Source organism: Littorina saxatilis, linkage group LG12, assembly GCF_037325665.1.
Source record: "Littorina saxatilis isolate snail1 linkage group LG12, US_GU_Lsax_2.0, whole genome shotgun sequence".
NCBI lineage: Eukaryota > Metazoa > Mollusca > Gastropoda > Littorinimorpha > Littorinidae > Littorina > Littorina saxatilis.
Genome location: NC_090256.1, coordinates 9548719 through 9569075, shown reverse-complemented (window position 1 = coordinate 9569075; position 20357 = coordinate 9548719). Strand labels below are relative to the sequence as shown.

At 45.6% G+C, this 20357-nt stretch overlaps 1 protein-coding gene across 1 annotated transcript in view; it reads right to left on the bottom strand.

The window, feature by feature from the left end:
• Positions 1-20357, bottom strand: part of LOC138981212 (uncharacterized) — a 128247-nt gene that overhangs the window by 90465 nt on the left and 17425 nt on the right. Inside the window, exons 14-30 of the mRNA XM_070354059.1 lie at positions 19128-19476; positions 17844-18153; positions 17019-17189; positions 15710-15947; positions 13799-14110; positions 12728-12899; positions 10740-11003; positions 9698-9835; positions 8650-8774; positions 7489-7619; positions 4927-5233; positions 4292-4587; positions 3627-3731; positions 2936-3216; positions 1759-1921; positions 391-571; positions 41-219 (exon numbers count right to left, since the gene is read on the bottom strand). Of these exons, the coding sequence (XP_070210160.1) occupies positions 41-219; positions 391-571; positions 1759-1921; positions 2936-3216; positions 3627-3731; positions 4292-4587; positions 4927-5233; positions 7489-7619; positions 8650-8774; positions 9698-9835; positions 10740-11003; positions 12728-12899; positions 13799-14110; positions 15710-15947; positions 17019-17189; positions 17844-18153; positions 19128-19476 (3722 nt within the window). The remainder of the gene's footprint in view (positions 1-40; positions 220-390; positions 572-1758; positions 1922-2935; positions 3217-3626; positions 3732-4291; positions 4588-4926; positions 5234-7488; positions 7620-8649; positions 8775-9697; positions 9836-10739; positions 11004-12727; positions 12900-13798; positions 14111-15709; positions 15948-17018; positions 17190-17843; positions 18154-19127; positions 19477-20357) is intronic.

Below are 20357 nucleotides of genomic sequence, written 5' to 3'. Positions count from 1 at the left end.
CAACCGGCAAGAGCAGAATTCAAAAGAAAAAACCCCTTACATGTGCCACAGTTGCATTCCACGCTGATCTCATAGTCGTCGCAGACTCCGCTGCTGGCATCGCTGTTGAGGCAGATGAGGCCGGTTGGCAGCTCGCAGGTCACAGTGTCTTGGTTCCGGTGGTAGGACTGCTGAGAGTTGACGTTGCGGCATCGGATGGCTTGAGGCTTCGCGCAGAAACTGAAACAGGCAGGAAAAGGGTTATGACAGATGCAACCTGGATAATATGATGTTGTTCGTAATCTTTTTCCACATTGTTCTTTATTCTAAATACCCAAGATTAAAGATGCCCCCCCAAAAAAAAACCAAAAAACCAAAAAAAGCTCAGAAGAAAGCTGAAATCATTCTTACCTGTAATACTGTCTGAGCTCCCAGAGCATCTCGTAGTCTCCGGTGCCTTTGTTCTCCGAGGAGCGCGTGGCAATGGGTGAGTCGATGTTCATCCAGGGGGACCAGCCTTCCACGCACGTGTAGGGCACTGTCACTGGGGCTGGTGTGGTGACTGTCGTCACCCCTGGAGGTTTAGTGAAACCTGAAAACAACAACCAAGAACACTGTCAGAGACACGTACGTTACTTGCCCTTCCTTTTCGCGACCTTAAACAAGGAGTTTCTTCTGGTTTCTTTTTGTAAAGTCCACCATCATGAAGATTAGTGCCACAAGGAGCTTCTTCTGGTTTACTTTTGTCAAATCCACCATCATGAAGATGTGTGTAATATTGTATTGTTTAAGTCTAGCAACATAAGCTTTTTGCTTGAGTCCGTGTCATTGTTGCATACTGTTAATTGTTTCATGTCTTGTATTTTGAATAACATTTTTGTTTAAACCATGGAGCTTCTTGCTCGATCATGATTACAAAAAAATGTCAAACTGTAAAATGCCCTCCCCCACCCTTCTCCTCACCCACACTCACCCCGCCCTTTTCCCTACGCATTGCTGAGTACTGTAGCTCAAAGGTTTAGAGGTATGCGAGGACGTAAGTAATCATTCGATTGTATCGATCAACTCCGTTTGAAGGGCGTTGCCGCATTGGGTTGAACCACCACATTGACACACAGCCATCCAGACCTCTACACATTTAATGTTGGATGATTAATGAGATGAGGATGATTATAATGATGATGCTTTGGATTTCCAGTTCATAATCTGCTTCATGTTCCTTCAACAGTGTCAGGATTTGTCCTGACATGTGAGTTATGTTTTTGTTTTGTTTTAAGTGTTTCGCTTCTACAGCTCGGCATGAAGAGCATGGAGCGTCTTCTCAGGTAACTGGATCGTTGGCCTCTTTCAACGCCAAGCTATTGACAGTGATACTAATTATATACTACTCTTGACAGGCACAGTGGCCTAGTAGATATGATATCGGCCTCCTATGCGAAAGGTCGCGGGCTCGAATCCCGGCCGAGACTGGTGGAGGGTGGAGATTTTTCTGATCTCCCAGGTCAACAAATGTGCAGACCTGCTAGTGCCTTATTCCATTTTGTGTGTACAAGCAAGCACAAGACCAAGTGCGCACGGAAAAGATTCTGTAATACATGTCAAGGTTCGGTGGGATATAGAAACACGAACATACACAGCATGCTTCCCTCGAAAACGTAGTATGGCTGCCTGAATGGCGGGGTAAAAACGGCCATACACGTAAAATCCCACTCGTGCAAAAAACATGAGTGAACGTGGGAGTTTCAGACTATGAACGAAGAAAAAGAATATAATACTCACTCTGCTGACAGTCGCAGTAGATCCTGATCTCGTAGTCACCACAGTTGGTGCCGGGTTCCTGGTTGCCGTTGTAGCATGAGAAGCCAGCCTTGGTGTTGCACACGGTCTTCTTGTCGCTTGCCTGGTCATAGCTCTGCTGGTTGTCCACTCGTCTACACTCCACCTGGTCACAAGGTTGTTCAACAGTTTGATAAGGATATGGATAAGATTTTATATAGTCCTGTGAGGTTAACCTCGTGGAAATTCGGGCTGCTTTATCACGGGGGAAAGCGAGCTGCCATACAGTACGGCGCTACCCTTTTTTTTCTCGAATAATGCATGCGTGTAGGCCCCTATTCATGTTTCCAAGCCCTGTGACTTTTGCTGTGAACTTGGATTCTTTATCGTGCGCATGCGTGCACAAAGAGGTGTTCGGATACCGAGGAGAGTCTGCACAAAGTTGACTCTGGAAAATCAATCAATCGCCGAACGTGTGGATCGAAACAATTGGTTTTGAAGCCAGGGGCGCTATCGAATGGTCTATTCCCTTGCCATATATAGCTTGCACACTGATATAGGGGGTAAATGTTTCAACAATTTACTTGGACCAGACATGATATGATAATACCGAGTTCTTCTCCTCGATTTTTCATCCTCGAACCTATGCCCCCAAAGATCATTTACACGATAAAAATGACATTGATGAGCGTTTCGATCCACGATCTTGCCTCACCTTCGCTCATGTTGTTAAACAAATATTGTTTCTGTTATTATTATGTTTAACATTATTTTGTCTTACTTGACTAATGGTGGAGCCTAAACAGGTCTTAATGCGGGAAAATTAAATGAAACCTGGAACGCATCTACGTTCTCTTTTAGACAAGAGCACCGTGCACACTTGCTGTAAAGCCCCCTCGGAAAAAAACCTCAACTGAATAAAGTTGTAAACTTGAAACTAATACACACAATTATTTTCTTACTGATAAAATATAGCATAACGCTACAAGAAAACTAAATTTTCATTTGAGAGTACGTTTGTGTCTGGTGTGTGAGAAGCGATCGAAAGAGGTAGCGGATCGAGAAAGGAAGGATGGGCTGAGGGGGGGGGGGGGGGGGGGTGGTGGCGACGATAGGAATTAAGAAGATCCCTCAAAGTGTCTCCAACAAAGTCAAGCTCATTAATTCCAACACCCCGTACCTCCGTGACGTAATCTTCGGCACAGATCGGGTTGACTCGGCGGATTTCGGGCAGGAACTCCATGTCTCCGTTGCCGTCGGGAGAATCAGTGTTGAACCACTGAGTCCATCCGGAGCTGTCGCACTTCCGCGCCTGGTCAGGGGGGAGAGAGGGGAGGTTGGGGGAGGGTGTGGTGACAGTGCTGAGAGAGGGTGGCTGGTTGGAACCATCGGGCGTGGCGGAGGATACGCTTGGTTTGACGTAGGGCGTCACACTTGGCTGGGAAGTAGGTATGAGAGCGCCTGTAGACAAAGATGGAACACTTTTATCTATCAAACGTGTTATCTGCTGACCAAATATGTGTGTGTGTGTGTGTGTGTGTGTGTGTGTGCGTGCGTGCGTGCGTGCGTGGAAGCGTGCGTGCGTGCGTGTGTGTGTGTGTGTGTGTGTGCGTGCGTGCGTGCGTGCGTGCGCGCGCGTGTGTGTGTTGTGTGTGTGTGTCTGGGGGATGTGTTTTTGCGTGCGAACGTGCGTGTGCATGTGTACGTATGTACATGTGGGCGTGCGTGCATACGTGCGTGTGTGCTTGCGTGCGTGCGGGCCCGTGTGTATGCGTGTGTACATGTTATCGTTCCATATGTTGTTGTTATTTGTGAAACGATTGTTTATAACCTAAAGGGAATAATACAAACCCAAACTAGATAACACTCACAGTTGCAGAAGAAGCGCACTTCATAGTCCATGCACATCTGGTTGTTATCCTGGTCACTGTGCAGGCACGTGAAACCTTGCTGCAAGTTGCAGGATGTTGCTTGACCTGAATAATTGCAAGCAGCGGGTGTTTTCTTTCAATTTCTGTGAATCGTTGGCCTTAATTGATACGAGTAAAAGCCTATTTTAGTTTCCTGGCATCCATAGCCGAGCAATGATACTTCATTTAAGACAACCTGGAACACCCATAAGATTATGAAAAATGATGAAATGAGTTGTTAGGCTATCATTTTGCATCAAAGCGACCACAAGTTCGACATTATGCATTTACACACAAGTCAGATCACCTCTCACTCTTTCAATGTAGACTAATATACCGAGTTTGCTTCAGTGGTTGGGGATCACCACAGTTTCGCCATGATTCTGTTTATTGGCAGTTTATTTTTCCATTGTTTATTAAACGCGGTATTAAAGCTGTTCCTAATCTACAAAGTAAGCCGCAGCACAGCTGTGTCCGCTGCTTATATTCTTTCACTGCGCACCGCGCAGAGTTTAGTCGTATCACATTACATAGTCTCCAGAATAGCCAACAAACTAAGAATAGTATAGAATTGGGTTAGACATGATTTTATTTAGATAACAAAGGTAACAAAAGTAAAGACTTACCAGAATACTGTGAGGCAGTGGGCTCGCCAACCACCCGGCACTCAATGGACTCCATGGCGGTCTTACCACAGAAGGAGTAGACCATCCTCAGGCCGTCGAACGTCTCCACATCGCCCTCGTTGGCCATGGTGGGGATGGAGGCCGACATCCAGGCCGTCCACCCGGTTCGGCAGGTGGGCGGGATCGGGGTGGGGCCGGGTGGAGTGAGGGGTGGACGTACGGTGGGTACCCCTGTGGGTTTGAGGGTCTCGCAGTGGCCGAAGCTGATGTGCTCTAGTTGCCCGTTGCGACAGTTGCTGGAGGAAGGAATTAATTGATTCACGAGATTATTATATTGAGTCAATAGTGTAGTTTTGCGGGGTGTTTTCGTCTGATCAGCAACATTGTTTTGTTTGTTTAAACTTTGATCAGGATTATCAGTATGAGATTTTAACTAGTTCAAGAAAATCGAAAAAACGATACATTAAACTCCACGCTGTTAGATAAGGTGTTTTCCTTGTACAAGCTGATTCGGTTGTACATAAAAAAAAAGTTTTTAAAAAGCAACAACATAGAACAGAACTACAGCATAACATTTTTTTTAAATAAAAAAATAAAAACACTGAGTCCAAAATCCACCAAACATTAACACTCACCAGATTTCACACGCATGGTTGCACACAGCATCGTCATAGACTCTCTCGCCCTCGCGGTACACCTTCCCGTGGATGGTACACGACGGCGTTTCGCACAGTGGTTCGGGGATACAGGTGGGTGGTTTCTGCAAACTGGCGTACACCTGGCCAGGTGGGCAAGGCTTCAGGTCGCAGCCTTCGAAGCAGAGGCCCTGGGTTTGGCTGCAGTTGGTCAGTATCTGGTCGTACACAAGACGGTTGTCGCAGGTCTTCTTTGGACAAGCGCTGATACAGCTGCTGAAGTGTTCGCAGTCCTCGCACATGACCGCTGTTAAATGAAGAGAGCATGTTGTGAGCTGTGCTGGAGTGAGTGCAGGTGTTGAATGAAGAGAGCATGTTGTGAGCTGTGCTGGAGTGAGTGCAGGTGTTGAATGAAGAGAGCATGTTGTGAGCTGTGCTGGAGTGAGTGCAGGTGTTGAATGAAGAGAGCATGTTGTGAGCTGTGCTGGAGTGAGTGCAGGTGTTGAATGAAGAGAGCATGTTGTGAGCGGTGCTGGAGTGAGTGCAGGTGTTGAATGAAGAGAGCATGTTGTGAGCTGTGCTGGAGTGAGTGCAGGTGTTGAATGAAGAGAGCATGTTGTGAGCTGTGCTGGAGTGAGTGCAGGTGTTGAATGAAGGGAGCATGTTGTGAGCTGTGCTGGAGTGAGTGCAGGTGTTGAATGAAGAGAGCATGTTGTGAGCTGTGCTGGAGTGAGTGAAGGTGTTGAATGAAGGGAGCATGTTGTGAGCTGTGCTGGAGTGAGTGCAGGTGTTAAATGAAGAGAGCATGTTGTGAGCTGTGCTGGAGTGAGTGCAGGTGTTGAATGAAGAGAGCATGTTGTGAGCTGTGCTGGAGTGAGTGCAGGTGTTGAATGAAGAGAGCATGTTGTGAGCTGTGCTGGAGTGAGTGCAGGTGTTGAATGAAGAGAGCATGTTGTGAGCTGTGCTGGAGTGAGTGCAGGTGTTGGAGAAATATGAAGAGGTGGTGGTTTGCTTGTGAGAGAGAAAACAAGTCGCGTAAGGCGAAATTACTACATTTAGTCAAGCTGTAGAACTCACAGAATGAAACTGAACGCACTGCATTTTTTCACAATGACCGTAGTCCGCCGCTAGTGCAAAAGGCAGTGAAAGTGACGAGCCTGTTCAGCGCTGTAGCGGTTGCGCTGCGCTGCATAGCACGCTTGACTGTACCTCTCTTCGTTTTAACTTTCTGAGCGTGTTTTTAATCTAAACATATCACATCTATATGTTTTTGGAATCAAGAACCGACAAGGAATAAGATGAAATTGTTTTTAAAACGATTTCGGAAATTTAATTTTTATCATAATTTTTTATGTTTTTAATTTTCAGAGCTTATTTTTAATCCGAATATAACATATCTATATGTTTTTGGAATCAGAACATGATAAAAAATAAAATAAAAGTAATTTGGGATCGTTTTTTAAAAAACAAAAATTTTAATTACAATTTTTAGATTTTTAATGTCCAAAGGCATTGATTAATTTTTAAGCCTTCATGCTGAAATACAATACCGAAGTCCGGCCTTCGTCGAAGATTGCTTGGCCAAAATTTCAATCAATTTGATTGAAAAATGAAGGTGTGACAGTGCCGCCTCAACTTTTACAAAAAGCCGGATATGACGTCATAAAAGACATTTATCGAAAAAAAGAAAAAAAACTTCTGGGGATATCATACCCAGAAACTCTCATGTGAAATTTCATAAAGATCGGTCCAGTAGTTAACTCTGAATCGCTCTACACACACACACGCACAGACAGACAGACACACACACACACACACACACACACACACACACACACATACACCACGACCCTCGTCTCGATTCCCCCTCTATGTTAAAACATTTAGTCAAAACTTGACTAAATGTGAAAAGGCCAGAACAGACAGAGACATTGGGATGGAAAGAGGGGGGAAGAGACAGACATACCTTGAAAGACGAAACAGGAAGAAGAAAAACCCCAGAGAAACAAACCTCAAAAGGAAACATTACCAAATCGCAAACAAAGCTATTAAACAAGCAAACAAGCAGGCTGTATAATCTGTTAGTCTCTTTTCTTCTTTTTGACGCTACCCACATCTTTCTATTTTCCCTCTATATGTTTTTAAATACGTGAATGTCGGTATGCAGTAAATTGTGTCTGATATTTGAGAGTTGCGTATCTAACATAATTATAAGTACTTTCTTCCTACAAAGCAACTGCATTCGTAGTTTGTGGACAAGTCACACACAAACTGGTAAAACTTGCATAAAACAAAGGACATAAACAAAGAACAGGGCACAACAGACTGCAACAACACCTGCACAAAACAATGCGAGCCGTGTCCTCCCCCATGTGTCCCTGTGGAGACGCAGAGCAAGACGCAGCCCACATCCTGCAGGACTGCAAGAATCTCCAGCCCCTGAGGAGAGAGATCTGGACCAGGCCGACGACCCTCCACGAGAAGCTGCATGGACCTGTGGAGGCTCCAGTGTAAAGGCGAACGACAAGAAGAAGAAGAACAAAGCAAATGTGTGTTACTCACGGCAGAGGTCGGAACGCCTCCAGTCAACCGGAACGCCTTGGTCGGCACACACGTGGGCGTAGGCAGCAATGGAGGTACACAGACACTCGCAGTCTCCTCCCATGTCACAGCCGCACGAATCGAAAATACACCTGGAAAATACGTGTACCCCATCTTATCGTCAAGCTGTTTCAGTTCGCTGGTTCCTTTTGGAACAGCGATTTGTTGCTGAAAATCTTGCAGAACATGTGGGTTATTTATTTTACTTTTATCAAGACTGATTAGGGAGTTTTACCTTTCTGTTTAGTTCATAGATATAGATATACCGCAAGACAGTTTTAACTCGTAATAAAATATAATTGTTACCAGGCAAGGTAGCTCTAGTGGTTAGACGTATTAGTGCAGTAAAAGGTTTAAATCATGTTCCTATTCAGCGCTCATGAATGCAGCACTAATAAATAGAGATCAGGACCAAGTCGGTCCCCTTGGACTAAACGGTAGTGGGATTGCCTTGACATTTACCTTACCTTTATAGTAACAATTTAACCTTAACCCGTCAAGGTATTAAAGCTGGCCCCAGACAAAATGAGATCTGAAACATCTCGCTCCAATACGATCAACTACTAACGGAACTACCATTAACATTACATAATGTCGACACTTGACTTGTAACTGTCCGGGTTTCAAGCTGACAATAGACAAGTTGAGATCTTCAACTTCTCGCTCCTCTACAACCAAAAGGTCTTTACTTTTACCTTTACCTATGTGGAAATCGAGTTGTACCCGTCCAGAAAATAGTCCAAGCCATGGACAAGCTGAGATCTCGAACACCTCGTTCTGATATGGGCAAACTTATGACGGGATTGCCTTTTTCTGTACCCATTTGAAAATTTGAGTTTTACCTGTGCAGGTATTCAGCTGGCCCTAGACCAGTGGACAGAGGACGGTATCGATGCATTCTCCCGCCGTCAAAGAGATAGATAGAGAGAGAGAGAGTGAGTGGGAGACAGAGGGGGAAAGAGAGAGAGTGAGTGGGAGAGAGAGGAAGAGAGAGGATAGTTTTGAGAAGAAAAAATAAGCTTGAGGCAAAATCGTTACTGTATTTGGGGAAAGAACGTCGCAAGGTGATGTCATAATCGATCACCTTTCAATATTTTGCCTGTGTAAGTGTGTATTTATTACCTGTCCAGGTATTTCTGGTATGGCTCCACGGCGTGACAGGGTTGGAAGACGTCGGAGGAGATGACGCCACAGCGTTGCTGGGCCCAAGTCTTGCGTTGTGGGTCAGTGGAACACGTGTCTGTTACCTGGACAATAGGGGTGAGAGCTCGCTTCAGTGCATGTGGAAGTTTAAGGTAAGACAAATTCGCTTCATAATTAAGGCCGGCATTGGTTGTTGTTGTTGTTGTTGTTGTTGTTGTTGTTGTTGTTGTTGTTGTTGTTGTTGTTGTTTTAGAACAGCTGGAAGAAAACAAAACTACGACATCTGGACCATGAGCGGACAGTGTCAATATCCCGCAGATTGATCCACCTGAGTTGTCTTTTCTTCCCACGTCAAGTATTCCAAGGAACTTAGTCGATAAATATCGACAGGGGGCGGACAAATGGTTTACATGTGAAATGTGTGTATATGGGTGTGGTTCTGAAACAAACAAACCATGTAAACCCCCCCATCCCACCGCTCGCGGGCTGAACGACTGACGTCACATGTCGCTTCGGTCTTTTCCAGAAGAACACCGCGTGTACCTGGACATGGTAGCATTGACCACAGCACTACTGCGAATCCTCAGCCTGTCGAAAAACTCAGCTAACAAGACACAGCAGAAAAACTCAGCTAACAAGACACAGCAGAAAAACTCAGCTAACAAGACACAGCAGAAAAACTCAGCTAACAAGACACAGCAGAAAAACTCAGCTAACAAGACACAGCAGAAAAACTCGGGTAACAAGACACAGCACAAAAACTCAGCTAACAAGACACAGCAGAAAAACTCGGGTAACAAGACACAGCACAAAAACTCAGCTAACAAGACACAGCACAAAAACTCAGCTAACAAGACACAGCAGAAAAAAACAAGACTGCCTCTTCTTTTTCTGCGTGCATGGGTTGAAATTCTCTCGCACACTCGTGTTTAGCACGAGTGGGCTTTTACGTGAATGACCGTTTTCTCCCACCATTTAAGCAGCAATACTCTGTTTTTTTGGGGAAAAAGAAAGGCTGACACATTACCTGGGTGGAGGGAGGACAGTACTGATGTATTCTCCAGCTGTCGCCAAAGACTGTGGCTCTGGCTGAAGGAGGTCCACCTTTGGGTCCCGTAAAGTCGTCTGTCTGGTCGCCGTTGAAGTTACCACACAGACCTTCCACCTGCAAGCAGACATTAGCATATTAAAGCCGAACATCCGTCTCGTGATGATGATGGTTCCTGTCCCAAAGGTGCTTTGCCTAGTAGGGAATGGCAATGGTTATTCGCCAATAGCAACATCCGTCTCTAGGCTATAAAACCTAGTTATAGTAGCAGACCACAGAGCTAGATGCAGCGTTGCCAGCTATCCCGGATGTAGTCCAGTCACACAAAAACGGAGCTACATCTGTCGCGCCCGCATACCAGTCGGCGTTGGCCTTAAAGTGATGGCGCAAACCTCAGATGACTGGAAAGTAGAGAAGTGCACGCGCACCTTGGGTGAAATGGTACCTGCACAGACCTTCCATTCTGAAGGAAAAGATCAGTAATGTATTGCCGTGGTCTTTCTTCCAACACCAATACAAGAAGATGAATTAATGCTTAACAGTTCAGCACTACCGAGACAAGATTAAAACAGTAGTCTATCAACAGCTCACCGTATTCATGTGCTTCCGAAGACTCTTGTACTCTTGTCCCGTTCCTTTTGCAATCCATTAGCTTTGCTTTTAACGACCCCACATGACATTGGCAAGTAGAAACGGCTATGAATACGTGAACACTGTAACAGAAACTTCCAGGCAGCGTCTCGCCTTGTTTATCTGCTGGGTCTGCAGCCTGACGTAGACTCATAGACCCATGACCCATTTCATTTGCTTGTAATACTCTACACAGTATGGGCAAGAAGAAACAGTGTTAAACACACCAAGACCACGCCGATGTCATTTAAGCAGCTTCAGTCCTCACATTGTTCATGTACACTTTCTTTCTTGTACTTTTTCTTTCAGTACCAAATATAATATAGCCAAAACGAAATGGTTTTGAACATATCAAAATCATGACGATAAGTTTCAATCATCATCACCTCACCTTGTTCATGAGCTGAGTCTCCAGTCTGACGTAGACTCTGGTCCCCTTGTCCCATTGGATGGACAGGCCGAAGGGCGTGTCGATGTAGACAAACTCGCCCACCTCCCTGACGGTGAAGGGGGACCCTGCGTCCGGCTTGACCGACTGACCCCTGATCAGCTGTAGCTTATAGTATGTTGGGGTGCCCGGCTCCCCCACTGTCACCTCAATCATCTTGGAGCACGTCACGCCGGTCGAGCCGCACGCCACGTTCTCTGTCGTCACCTGGTGAACAGGGAAACAGTCAGGATGAAAACAATGAACTCATTTGTCTTTGCTGTCCTTTGGGGGCCGGATAACTATATATACTGAACTCCAAAAGAAACGCAAGTTATGAGTTATTTAAGGTTTTGTTAAAATTCATGCACTAAAGGTGGGTTTCAGGTGAACATTCTGCACGAGCATGAGTTAGCATAGTGTCCTGCACGTAGCCTGTGAAAATCACGTGTGCAGCGCCCAGAGTGCGCTCTCTGCAGCGTGCTGAAGATTGAGACTGTTTTTCGCTCGCGCAGCCCACACAAAAGCTGCCAGACCTGATTTTTTTCGTTAAGAGTACTCAGCTCACACAAGGAACAAAAACCTGTCTCCGTCCACTGTCTGAAATCAGCCATTTGTACAGTAGAAGCATGGTACCAATTTTCGGGAAATTCGTTCGATTATATCTCGTCAAAATGAAATGCCAAAGAATGAGATTAAATTTCTTAATCTTGTGTTTCTTTTTGAGTTCAGTATATGATGGTTAGTACACGCCACGTTCTCTGTCGTTACCTGGTGAACAGGGAAACAGAAAACTGTTGTAACCGAGTGCCGAAACACTACGATCACCTCGGGAAGCGAAGTGCAATCAAACAGGATTGAAAATGTTAGGGCTAATTTCTTAGCCCTATAAAAACTGTTATGCAAACCCGAAGGTTTCCATGAACATACAGACAATCGGAAACCACCAGACCCCATCACAAACAGAACTCTACAATCCACTGGTGTTGACTTTTGAAGGCCAACAACTCGGGTGCAGAGTCTGCTGTGAAAGGAGCGGTAGCCTCCCCTGTCACACAGTCATGAAGAAAACAATGAACTCATTTGTCTTCGCCGTCCTTTCGGGGCCGGATAACTATATATGATGGTTAGTATAGATACGGTAAACCCATTGATTTGAATGTAATGTTGATGTAAGAATTAGTATTGAGAAATTTTAAAATTTAAAGAAAAGGGGAAATAAATGATTAATGTTATTTTTCTTTTAAATGATGGTTAATAAAACACGTCATGATATCTGGCATTTGATCTGGTGGACAAGAGAATCTGATAAATAGGATCGGTTAAGTCTAATTCAGTTTAGTTTAGCGAAAAAGAAACGACGAATGCACTGTTTTGCAGTCCGTTTTTTTTAAACGAACTTAAAACAAACAAAAACAATTAAAACAATTAAAACAAATATACACCGACAGTTGGTTCTAATTGCGTGCATAGATGAAGCACAACAACTCCTGTGTATATTTTTATTTTATTTTTTTATTTTATGCAATTTATATCGTGCACATAATCTCATCCACGGATTCAAGGCGCAGGGATTTATTTATGCCGTGTGAGATGGAATTTTTTACACAATATATCACGCATTCACATCGGCCAGCAAACCTCAAGCCTATCAGGGCGAGCATTCACCTTTCACGGCCTATTATTCCAAGTCACACGGGTATTTGGTGGACATTGTTATGTATGCCTATGCAATTTTGCCAGGAAAGACCCTTTTGTCAATCGTGGGATCTTTAACGTGCACACCCCAATGTAGTGTACACGAAGGGACCTCGGTTTTTCGTCTCATCCGAAAGACTAGCACTTGAACCCACCACAACATCTACCGTCAAATGCAGAACTACCCACTGGACTACCTCTGGACAGAAGTTGACCCCTTCTATCCCGCGTCACCCACAAGGAAACTGGTTTACCTGGAAAGGCGGATTCGTAGTGCCATCCCTAGACTTGACGAGCACGTAATCACAGGCACCCTGGAACTGGTACTCTTTGCCGTCAAAGGTCTTGTAGTGGGAATCCCCGACAGCCGTGCAGACTGATGGGCAGTCGTTGGTTTCACACTCCCACTTTCTCCCCCGGCAGGTACTGAGACATAAAACACCCAAATGAAAAAGCTACTGATACGATGTCCATTGTCACAGTAAATGACACAATCAAACAATCCTTGCGCGCTCCCATGGGGTCGCCTTCACGCGGCGGGAGCGTTTAAACAGAGCTACCCCACCCCTTTACTTCTCTTCTTTTGTCTTATTTCTGCCTTACCAGTCCTTTCACCTATATTTCCTTCCAAGAAAACTCTCCCTACTATTCCCTGCAGTTTTCCAATTCTTTTCTTGTTGTCTTATTTCTACCTGACTGGATCCATCACCTTTATTTCACTTACCAAATGTCTTCTTTTCCACATCCTTATTTCTCTGCACCCCGCATGTCGTAAGAGGCGACTAACGGATTCTGTTTCTCCTTTTACCCTTGTTAAGTGGTTCTTGTATAGAATATAGTCAATGTTTGTAAAGATTTTAGTCAAGCAGTATGTAAGAAATGTTTAGTCCTTTGTACTGGAAACTTGCATTCTCCCAGTAAGGTCATATATTGTACTACGTTGCAAGCCCCTGGAGCAATTTTTTGATTAGTGCTTTTGTGAACAAGAAACACTTAACAAGTGGCTCTATCCCATCTCCCCCCTTTCCCCTATCCCATCTCCCCCCTTTCCCTCGTCGCGATATAACCTTCGTGGTTGAAAACGACGTTAAACACCAAATAAAGTAAAATCCTTGCGCTACACAAAGTTGATGGCAACTAACCGGTGCATATAATAATAACCACCCATCCCCAAAGTGGTCAAACATGTCGTGGTTACAGGTGAAGGTGTTTCTGTTGCAACACTGGTCTCCCTGCTTGACGCAGCCCTCCATGCACTCACAATACCCCCCCCCCCCCCCCCTATCCCCAGCCACCCACCACCCCCCTTATCCCCAGCCACTCACCACTGGTTGCAGTCCATAGCGATGACATCGCCCTCGTGGTAGTCGTGACCGCCGTGGTGACAGGGGCAGGTGGTTCTGTTGACGCACTGGTCTCCCTGCTTGACGTAACCATCCACGCACTCACAGCCCGCCTTGCACTCGGCTGGATCCGACACGCACGTGCCGCTGTTAGGGTCATTTAAGTTGTCGCAGGTCACGGGGCACTTGGTCGCGCAGTTCTTGAGCACGGAGTTGGCGGGGCACAGGCTGGTGGTCGGGATGGTCGTGTTGAACTTGATGGTGGTGCAGTTGAATGTTGCTCCTACGCACGTGCTGCAAGTACAAGGAAAAGGAGAGATTGAATTGAAAATCACGAAACAATGCACTTTTTGACGATGTCCAGAAAACGTGCGAAATACTCTGAAAGTGTTCAACATTTTGAGTCACTCGATTATTCAGTTATCCAGATGCTCTTTCAATCACTCACTCATTCACTCAAGCAAAGAAGAGAGCAAGCAAACATTACATAAATTCAGAAATTTTAGTCGATCATCAATAATTCTACGTCTACAGTGAAGAAAATACGACATGTTTATTATTAAAGCAGTATTGATTTCATTTCGAATAAATAAAGCAGCACATCCTACTTCAAATCTTACCCGACCCCGAATATTTACAAACAAAGTAAGAGTTGTTTTGCCGTAAGTGTAATAATTATGCTTTTCAAAGAAGCACGCCAAGTTTTACGCCCTCACGGCAAAGCCATTAGGGGCATGTTCCCGGGTTTTAACCCGAATGTAGATGAGATACTCAAGTGTATGCGTGTTTTGGTGGTATCAGCCATCTGCACTTATGGCAGAATGACCGAGGTCTTTTACGTGCCACTGTGGTGACACGGGGGTGGGAGATGGATACCGTCTCTGGGTCTGCACATAAAGTTAACCCGTGTCCGTCCCGGCCCGGATTCGAACCTGCGACCTTACGATCACAAGTCCAGTGCTCTACCACCTGAGCTACCCGGGCCCCAAACACGCCATGCACATACTCAATCGTGAATTTATTTAATGCAGGTCTTGAGTCTGTATTGAACACACACACGCAAAGTCGTAGGACGTAAGAAAAACATGCAACACAAGGAACATTAACTATCGATCAAAGAGAACATAATTATTGCTGTTTGAAGATCGCCTGTAGTAGGCGCCAGGAGACAATGTAACGTTTTATCGATTAGCAACTAATGGTATGAGTTACAGTTTGCTAAATGTACCCGGAAGCATACAGTTTCACTTTTATATTTCAGTTTATTTGTAGCAAAACATGTACCAGAAGTGTATATGCTCCCAAAAAATGAACAAACCCGCAACTGAGTGACGTCCCCTGATGTCAAAGTGACACGGTAGTTCGCACATTCGCAAAAAATAAAATTGGCATGTTATTTCTTGTAATGTATCTGCATTCATCTGGGAGGTTGGTGCTATGATTACATGCTAAGAATGTTTTGAAGCCTTCGCGTTTTCTGTTTACATCGTTGTTGTCCTGAAATATTCGAAAACCGTTTATTTCGGTACTGAACTGACGCTGTCGTCTGCTACATGTACGAGTAGGGCAGTCTATCGAATCAGTCGACTTCCAAATGCTGCATGGTCTAGCTCGAAATCTGTCAGAACAAAAACACTTCTGCTTTTAGCCGCGGGGAATGTTAGGGTCAATCATCATTGTTTGGTAATGTGGAGACGATATGTCACCATCACGGAGGATGAAAAGAATCTTCTCAAATGGAAATAAGGAGCACAGGCGCATGAATACGCTCTCTGGGTTTAATTGTTGGCGCACTCCAAGAGTGTCACATCAGTCATGTGACACCAGTACTTACTAACAATGATTACTATTATGATAATGAGTATGAGTATTATCATCATTATTATTACTCACCAAATTTGAGTGCCTTTCAGCGTGGTGTAACCGACCGGGAACTCTCTGCCGTCAAAGACACATGGACACTGCTGGACGTCGATACACTGACCATTGTCGTCCAGCGCTTGACCGTCCGGGCAGTTGCATCCCTCCACGCACGAAGGCTTGCAGTTGTCGTCCCGTGCCCGGTTGCGACAGGTGCGCTCACAGGGGTTCCCGCACACCTGGTACTCTTCGCCGCCTGGGCACTCGATCACTGCGAAGATTGGAGATGAGTGGGTGAGTGGGTGAGTGAGTGAGTGAGTGAGTGAGTGAGAGAGAGAGTGAGTAAGTGAGTGAGTGAGTGAGTGAGTGAGAGAGTGAGTGAGTGAGTGAGTGAGTGAGTGAGTGAGAGAGTGAGTGAGTGAGTGAGAGAGTAAGTGAGTTCATGAGTTCATGAGTTCCGCACACCTGGTACTCTTCGCCGCCTGGGCACGCAATCACTGTCAAGATTGGGGATGAGTGGGTGAGTTAGTAAGTGAGTTCATGAGTTCATGAGTTCCGCACACCTGGTACTCTTCGCCGCCTGGGCACGCAATCACTGTCAAGATTGGGGATGAGTGGGTGAGTGAGTAAGTGAGTTCATGAGTTCCGCACACCTGGTACTCTTCGCCGCCTGGACACTCGGTCACTGCGAAGATGGGGGATAAGTGGAATGAGTTTGTGCTCGATGCTCTTATTCTGTAGATCAACGTTTACAGATATGTGGTTGTGAATCTGATTGGTTACACGAGGTGTGTACCCTTATTTCACTTTGAACTTCAGCATCAGTAACTAGAAATGCAACAGAAACAACCAAAACACGAGAAAGCACGTGAATTGAACGAACGCGCAATGAGACGTGATGGGAAGAGAGCGATACAGAGACAGATTCAGAGAGACATAATGATATAGAGATATAGAAAGCAATACAGACACACTAGCAGATAGGCAGGTAGTCATTCAGACAGTAAGTGCAACAACGAGCAAACATGTGAGAGAGAGAGAGAGAGATAGAGAGAGAGAGAGAGAGAGAGAGAGAGAGAGAGAGAGAGAGAGAGAGAGAGAGAGAGAGATAAAGCTAGCAGGAGAGAGAGAGAGAGAGATAGTGAGAGAGAGCGAGAGAGAGAGAGAGAGAGAGAGAGAGAGAGAGAGAGTGAGAGAGAGAAAGAGAAAGAGAGAGAGTCACACACAGAGAGTTGGAGAGACAGACTCACAAAAACAGAGTGATATAGAGACACAGACAAAAGCACAGACAGACAGACAGGTACGTAGGCAGGCATAGAGACCGTCAAAGAAACCAACTTACTGCACTCAGTGATCTGCAGACGCCACTGAAGCTTGACCCCCGCAGCAGAGCAGAGATCAGCGTAGGCACCGAGCGTGGGGCACATGCAGTCCTTCAGGTTCTGGGTGCAGGCACACATGTCGTACAGACAGTCCTCGTACTGGCCCTGGACATCCACCACGCCGTGACACGCTGCAACAACAAGACAGCTTTCAGAAGAGCATTTGGCTTTGCCTTAGCCGCTAGGGTCGATGTAACTTACACCTTTTCGTATCAAGTTTGCCTTGAAGGGGAGGAAAGGTGTCCAGCGCGTTGCAGCTTCCTTGAATGAGTGTGTAATGTTCTGCATAGAACTGAGGTGCCTGAGCTAAACATCGGCGGGTACTGCTCACAGCCCCGGACACGGCATTGTAAACATTCCACCTCCAATCCCCTCTTTCGCCACAATCCGCCATACCCTTCGTCTCATTACTAAAGAGAGTACTTATTCTCGTATTGTGACACGCTGCAACACAAAGAGAGTACTCGCAGAGTCCTCGTATTGTGTGTGACAAGCTGCAAAGGTAATGGGCAACTCAGGGTCCAATAAACAACAATTACGCTCCTCCAATAAATATTTCTCCCAAACAAAATTGGACGGGTTAGGGAGCGGCAGGTGGGTGATCGAAGGGGAGGGGGCGGGGGGAGCACAAAGGCATTGTCGAATGTTTTATTGGGCTATTGTGGTAATTAGACGTTTATGGGCATACACAATTGGGCGATATTATTGGCATCATTTCCTATTTTGCCACACACAAAAAAAGGAGTCACAACAAATATAGCAGAGGGTTATCCGAAAACACTCACGCTTGAAGGCGTCGCTCTTCAGCCTGTCGCACATCTCCGTGGCCTTCTGCTTGCGGTTGACATCCGTCTCACAAGGGCTGGGGGGAATGACGTCAGGGACGTTGCGACAGCTGGCCTGCGTCTTCCAGGTGTTACCGAAACGGTTGGGGTTGTTCTCCACGATCTTCTCTCGGGTCATCAGGTCGTTGTTCTGGTTGTGGTCGAATGTGCCGCAGAGTCCTTGAGTGTGGTGCATGAGGGAGGAAGGAGCGGTGACGTACACACGGGTACGACCGTCCCACAGAATCTTCACTCCGTTGGCCAAGTCAGCCTATGGTGGTGGATGAAGAAAAGAAGAATGGTTTAGTGAGAAGAAGGGCGAATGGAGGCTGAGAGCATCTTTCTCTTAAAGCCACGTTCTGAAACTGGGGGCTCATCGTCGTATCGAATACGCAATGAGACTTCGCGAATTAAAACTTCCAGGGCCAAACGCTCTTTACTCAAATGCAATGGAAACATGTGAGGTGTGTGCCATGGGTAAAGGTGAACATCCGTCTCCAGGAGACAACTCCATCCATTAGGAGAGGACATCAGAGATAATTTAGAGTTGACAGAGACACGGGATAACTATATTGCATGCACAAGAAAACTACGTACATCTAGCGCGCCTACGATGTTGGCCTAAATGAACCGTGACATTATCTGCCTCTTTGATACATTTCAGGATAAGGAGTTCTCAGAATATATATCTAAGAAAGGGTGAGATCGACGTTTGACCGTTGCCATAGCGCTCTTAAACTTTGCTGCTGCGAAATCACAGGTGCCTTATAAGCCCCGGATGAGCCTTCATCACAGGTAACACTTTAGCTTATATTCGCGTGGTTTTACTTTTAGGTTTTAGTTTCATTGTTGTGTATTTGCGCTTTAATCAACACCTAGCTTGTAGTTTCCATTATGCAAAATATCTGAACATCACCTTACCAAAGGTCTCACATGGGATGATTGAATCTGTGCAAGAATCAACATCATCAAACCTTGAGATGAGATGCCGTACATGTTAATGGAAAGACATGCTTTCAAAAAGACGTGTCCTTCCATTAACATGATAATACGGCTGAAAAGCTGCAACAGTGTATCATCATCATTACACCCAATACAAATGAGGTCCATTAAAAACTTCTTAGTGAGAATCGTACATCGGTGTTTTTGTGTGTGTGTGTGTATGTGTTTTGTCCAGTTACAATGCAAAGTGACAGGAGAAAAAAGAACAAGTAACAAGAACAAACACACTCCAAAACGTCTCACCTCCAAGAAGAGCGATGACACCATGAAGATCTTCAGCCCGGGCACCTCGTATGGCAGTTGCGAGATCTCACGACCGTTGATGGAGACGATGTGGTTGTTGTCCAGCTTGATGTTCATGCCGTTGATGTCGATGGTGACAGACTTTGTGCACGTGGCGTACTCAGTGTGACCGCACTGGATGTTGTCCACGATGATGTCGAAGTTGTTATCGTAGAGCAGGTAGTAGGAACAGGTACCCATGAAGTCGTATCGGTGACCGTCGAAGGTGAGGTAGTGGGGGTCTCCTGTGACCGAGCACCTGGCCTCGCACTTCTTGGTGGTACAGGTGAACTTGCCTCCCTGGCACGTGCTGCACGACATCAGTTCGTCAAGGGTGAGATAACTAGTGGGGTCATGTTGTCTGACCTCATATTTACATGAGCACGTGATCAGCAACAATTGATAAATTCGGAGATGGCTCAAGACTGACAGGAGTGTAAGAGACTGCATTCAGGAGTTCTTTTGATCATTAGCATTGATTGATTTCACGTCATGTCTTACCACAAATCTCGGAAAGTTTGAAGGCAATGCGTTAAGGAGTAACTGAAATGTACTGCCTTTTTGTCTCATTACCCGCTCAAACGGCTTCAAACATTGCCTTGTATGTCTTCTGAGAAGAAAGACACCTACACCGTTCACAATGCCATGACGTCATTGTTTGACAATTGAGGTAGGTGACCAACATTAAATGTTTTGGACACATATTTGATAGTTCTTGCCAATGACACGCAAAACTGATTTGTGTCGATATTAACGTGGGAACCTTGCTTGACTTCCGGGCGTGTCTGAGTTGTAGGCTCCACAGTATAGACGTACACTCCCTATAATGTCAAATCAATATGTTTGCTGAATATGGTGTGGGAGTAAATGGCATTTCCAGTCATATAACTGGTTTACGAATAAACGGCCTCATCACAAAGATGGGCGGGGATGTAGCTCAGTCGGTAGCGCGCTGGATTTGTATCCAGTTGGCCGCTGTCAGCGTGAGTTCGTCCCCACGTTCGGCGAGAGATTTATTTCTCAGAGTCAACTTTGTGTGCAGACTCTCCTCGGTGTCCGAACACCCCCGTGTGTACACGCAAGCACAAGACCAAGTGCGCACGAAAAAGATCCTGTAATCCAAGTCAGAGTTCGGTGGGTTATAGAAACACGAAAATACCCAGCATGCTTCCTCCGAAAGCGGCGTATGGC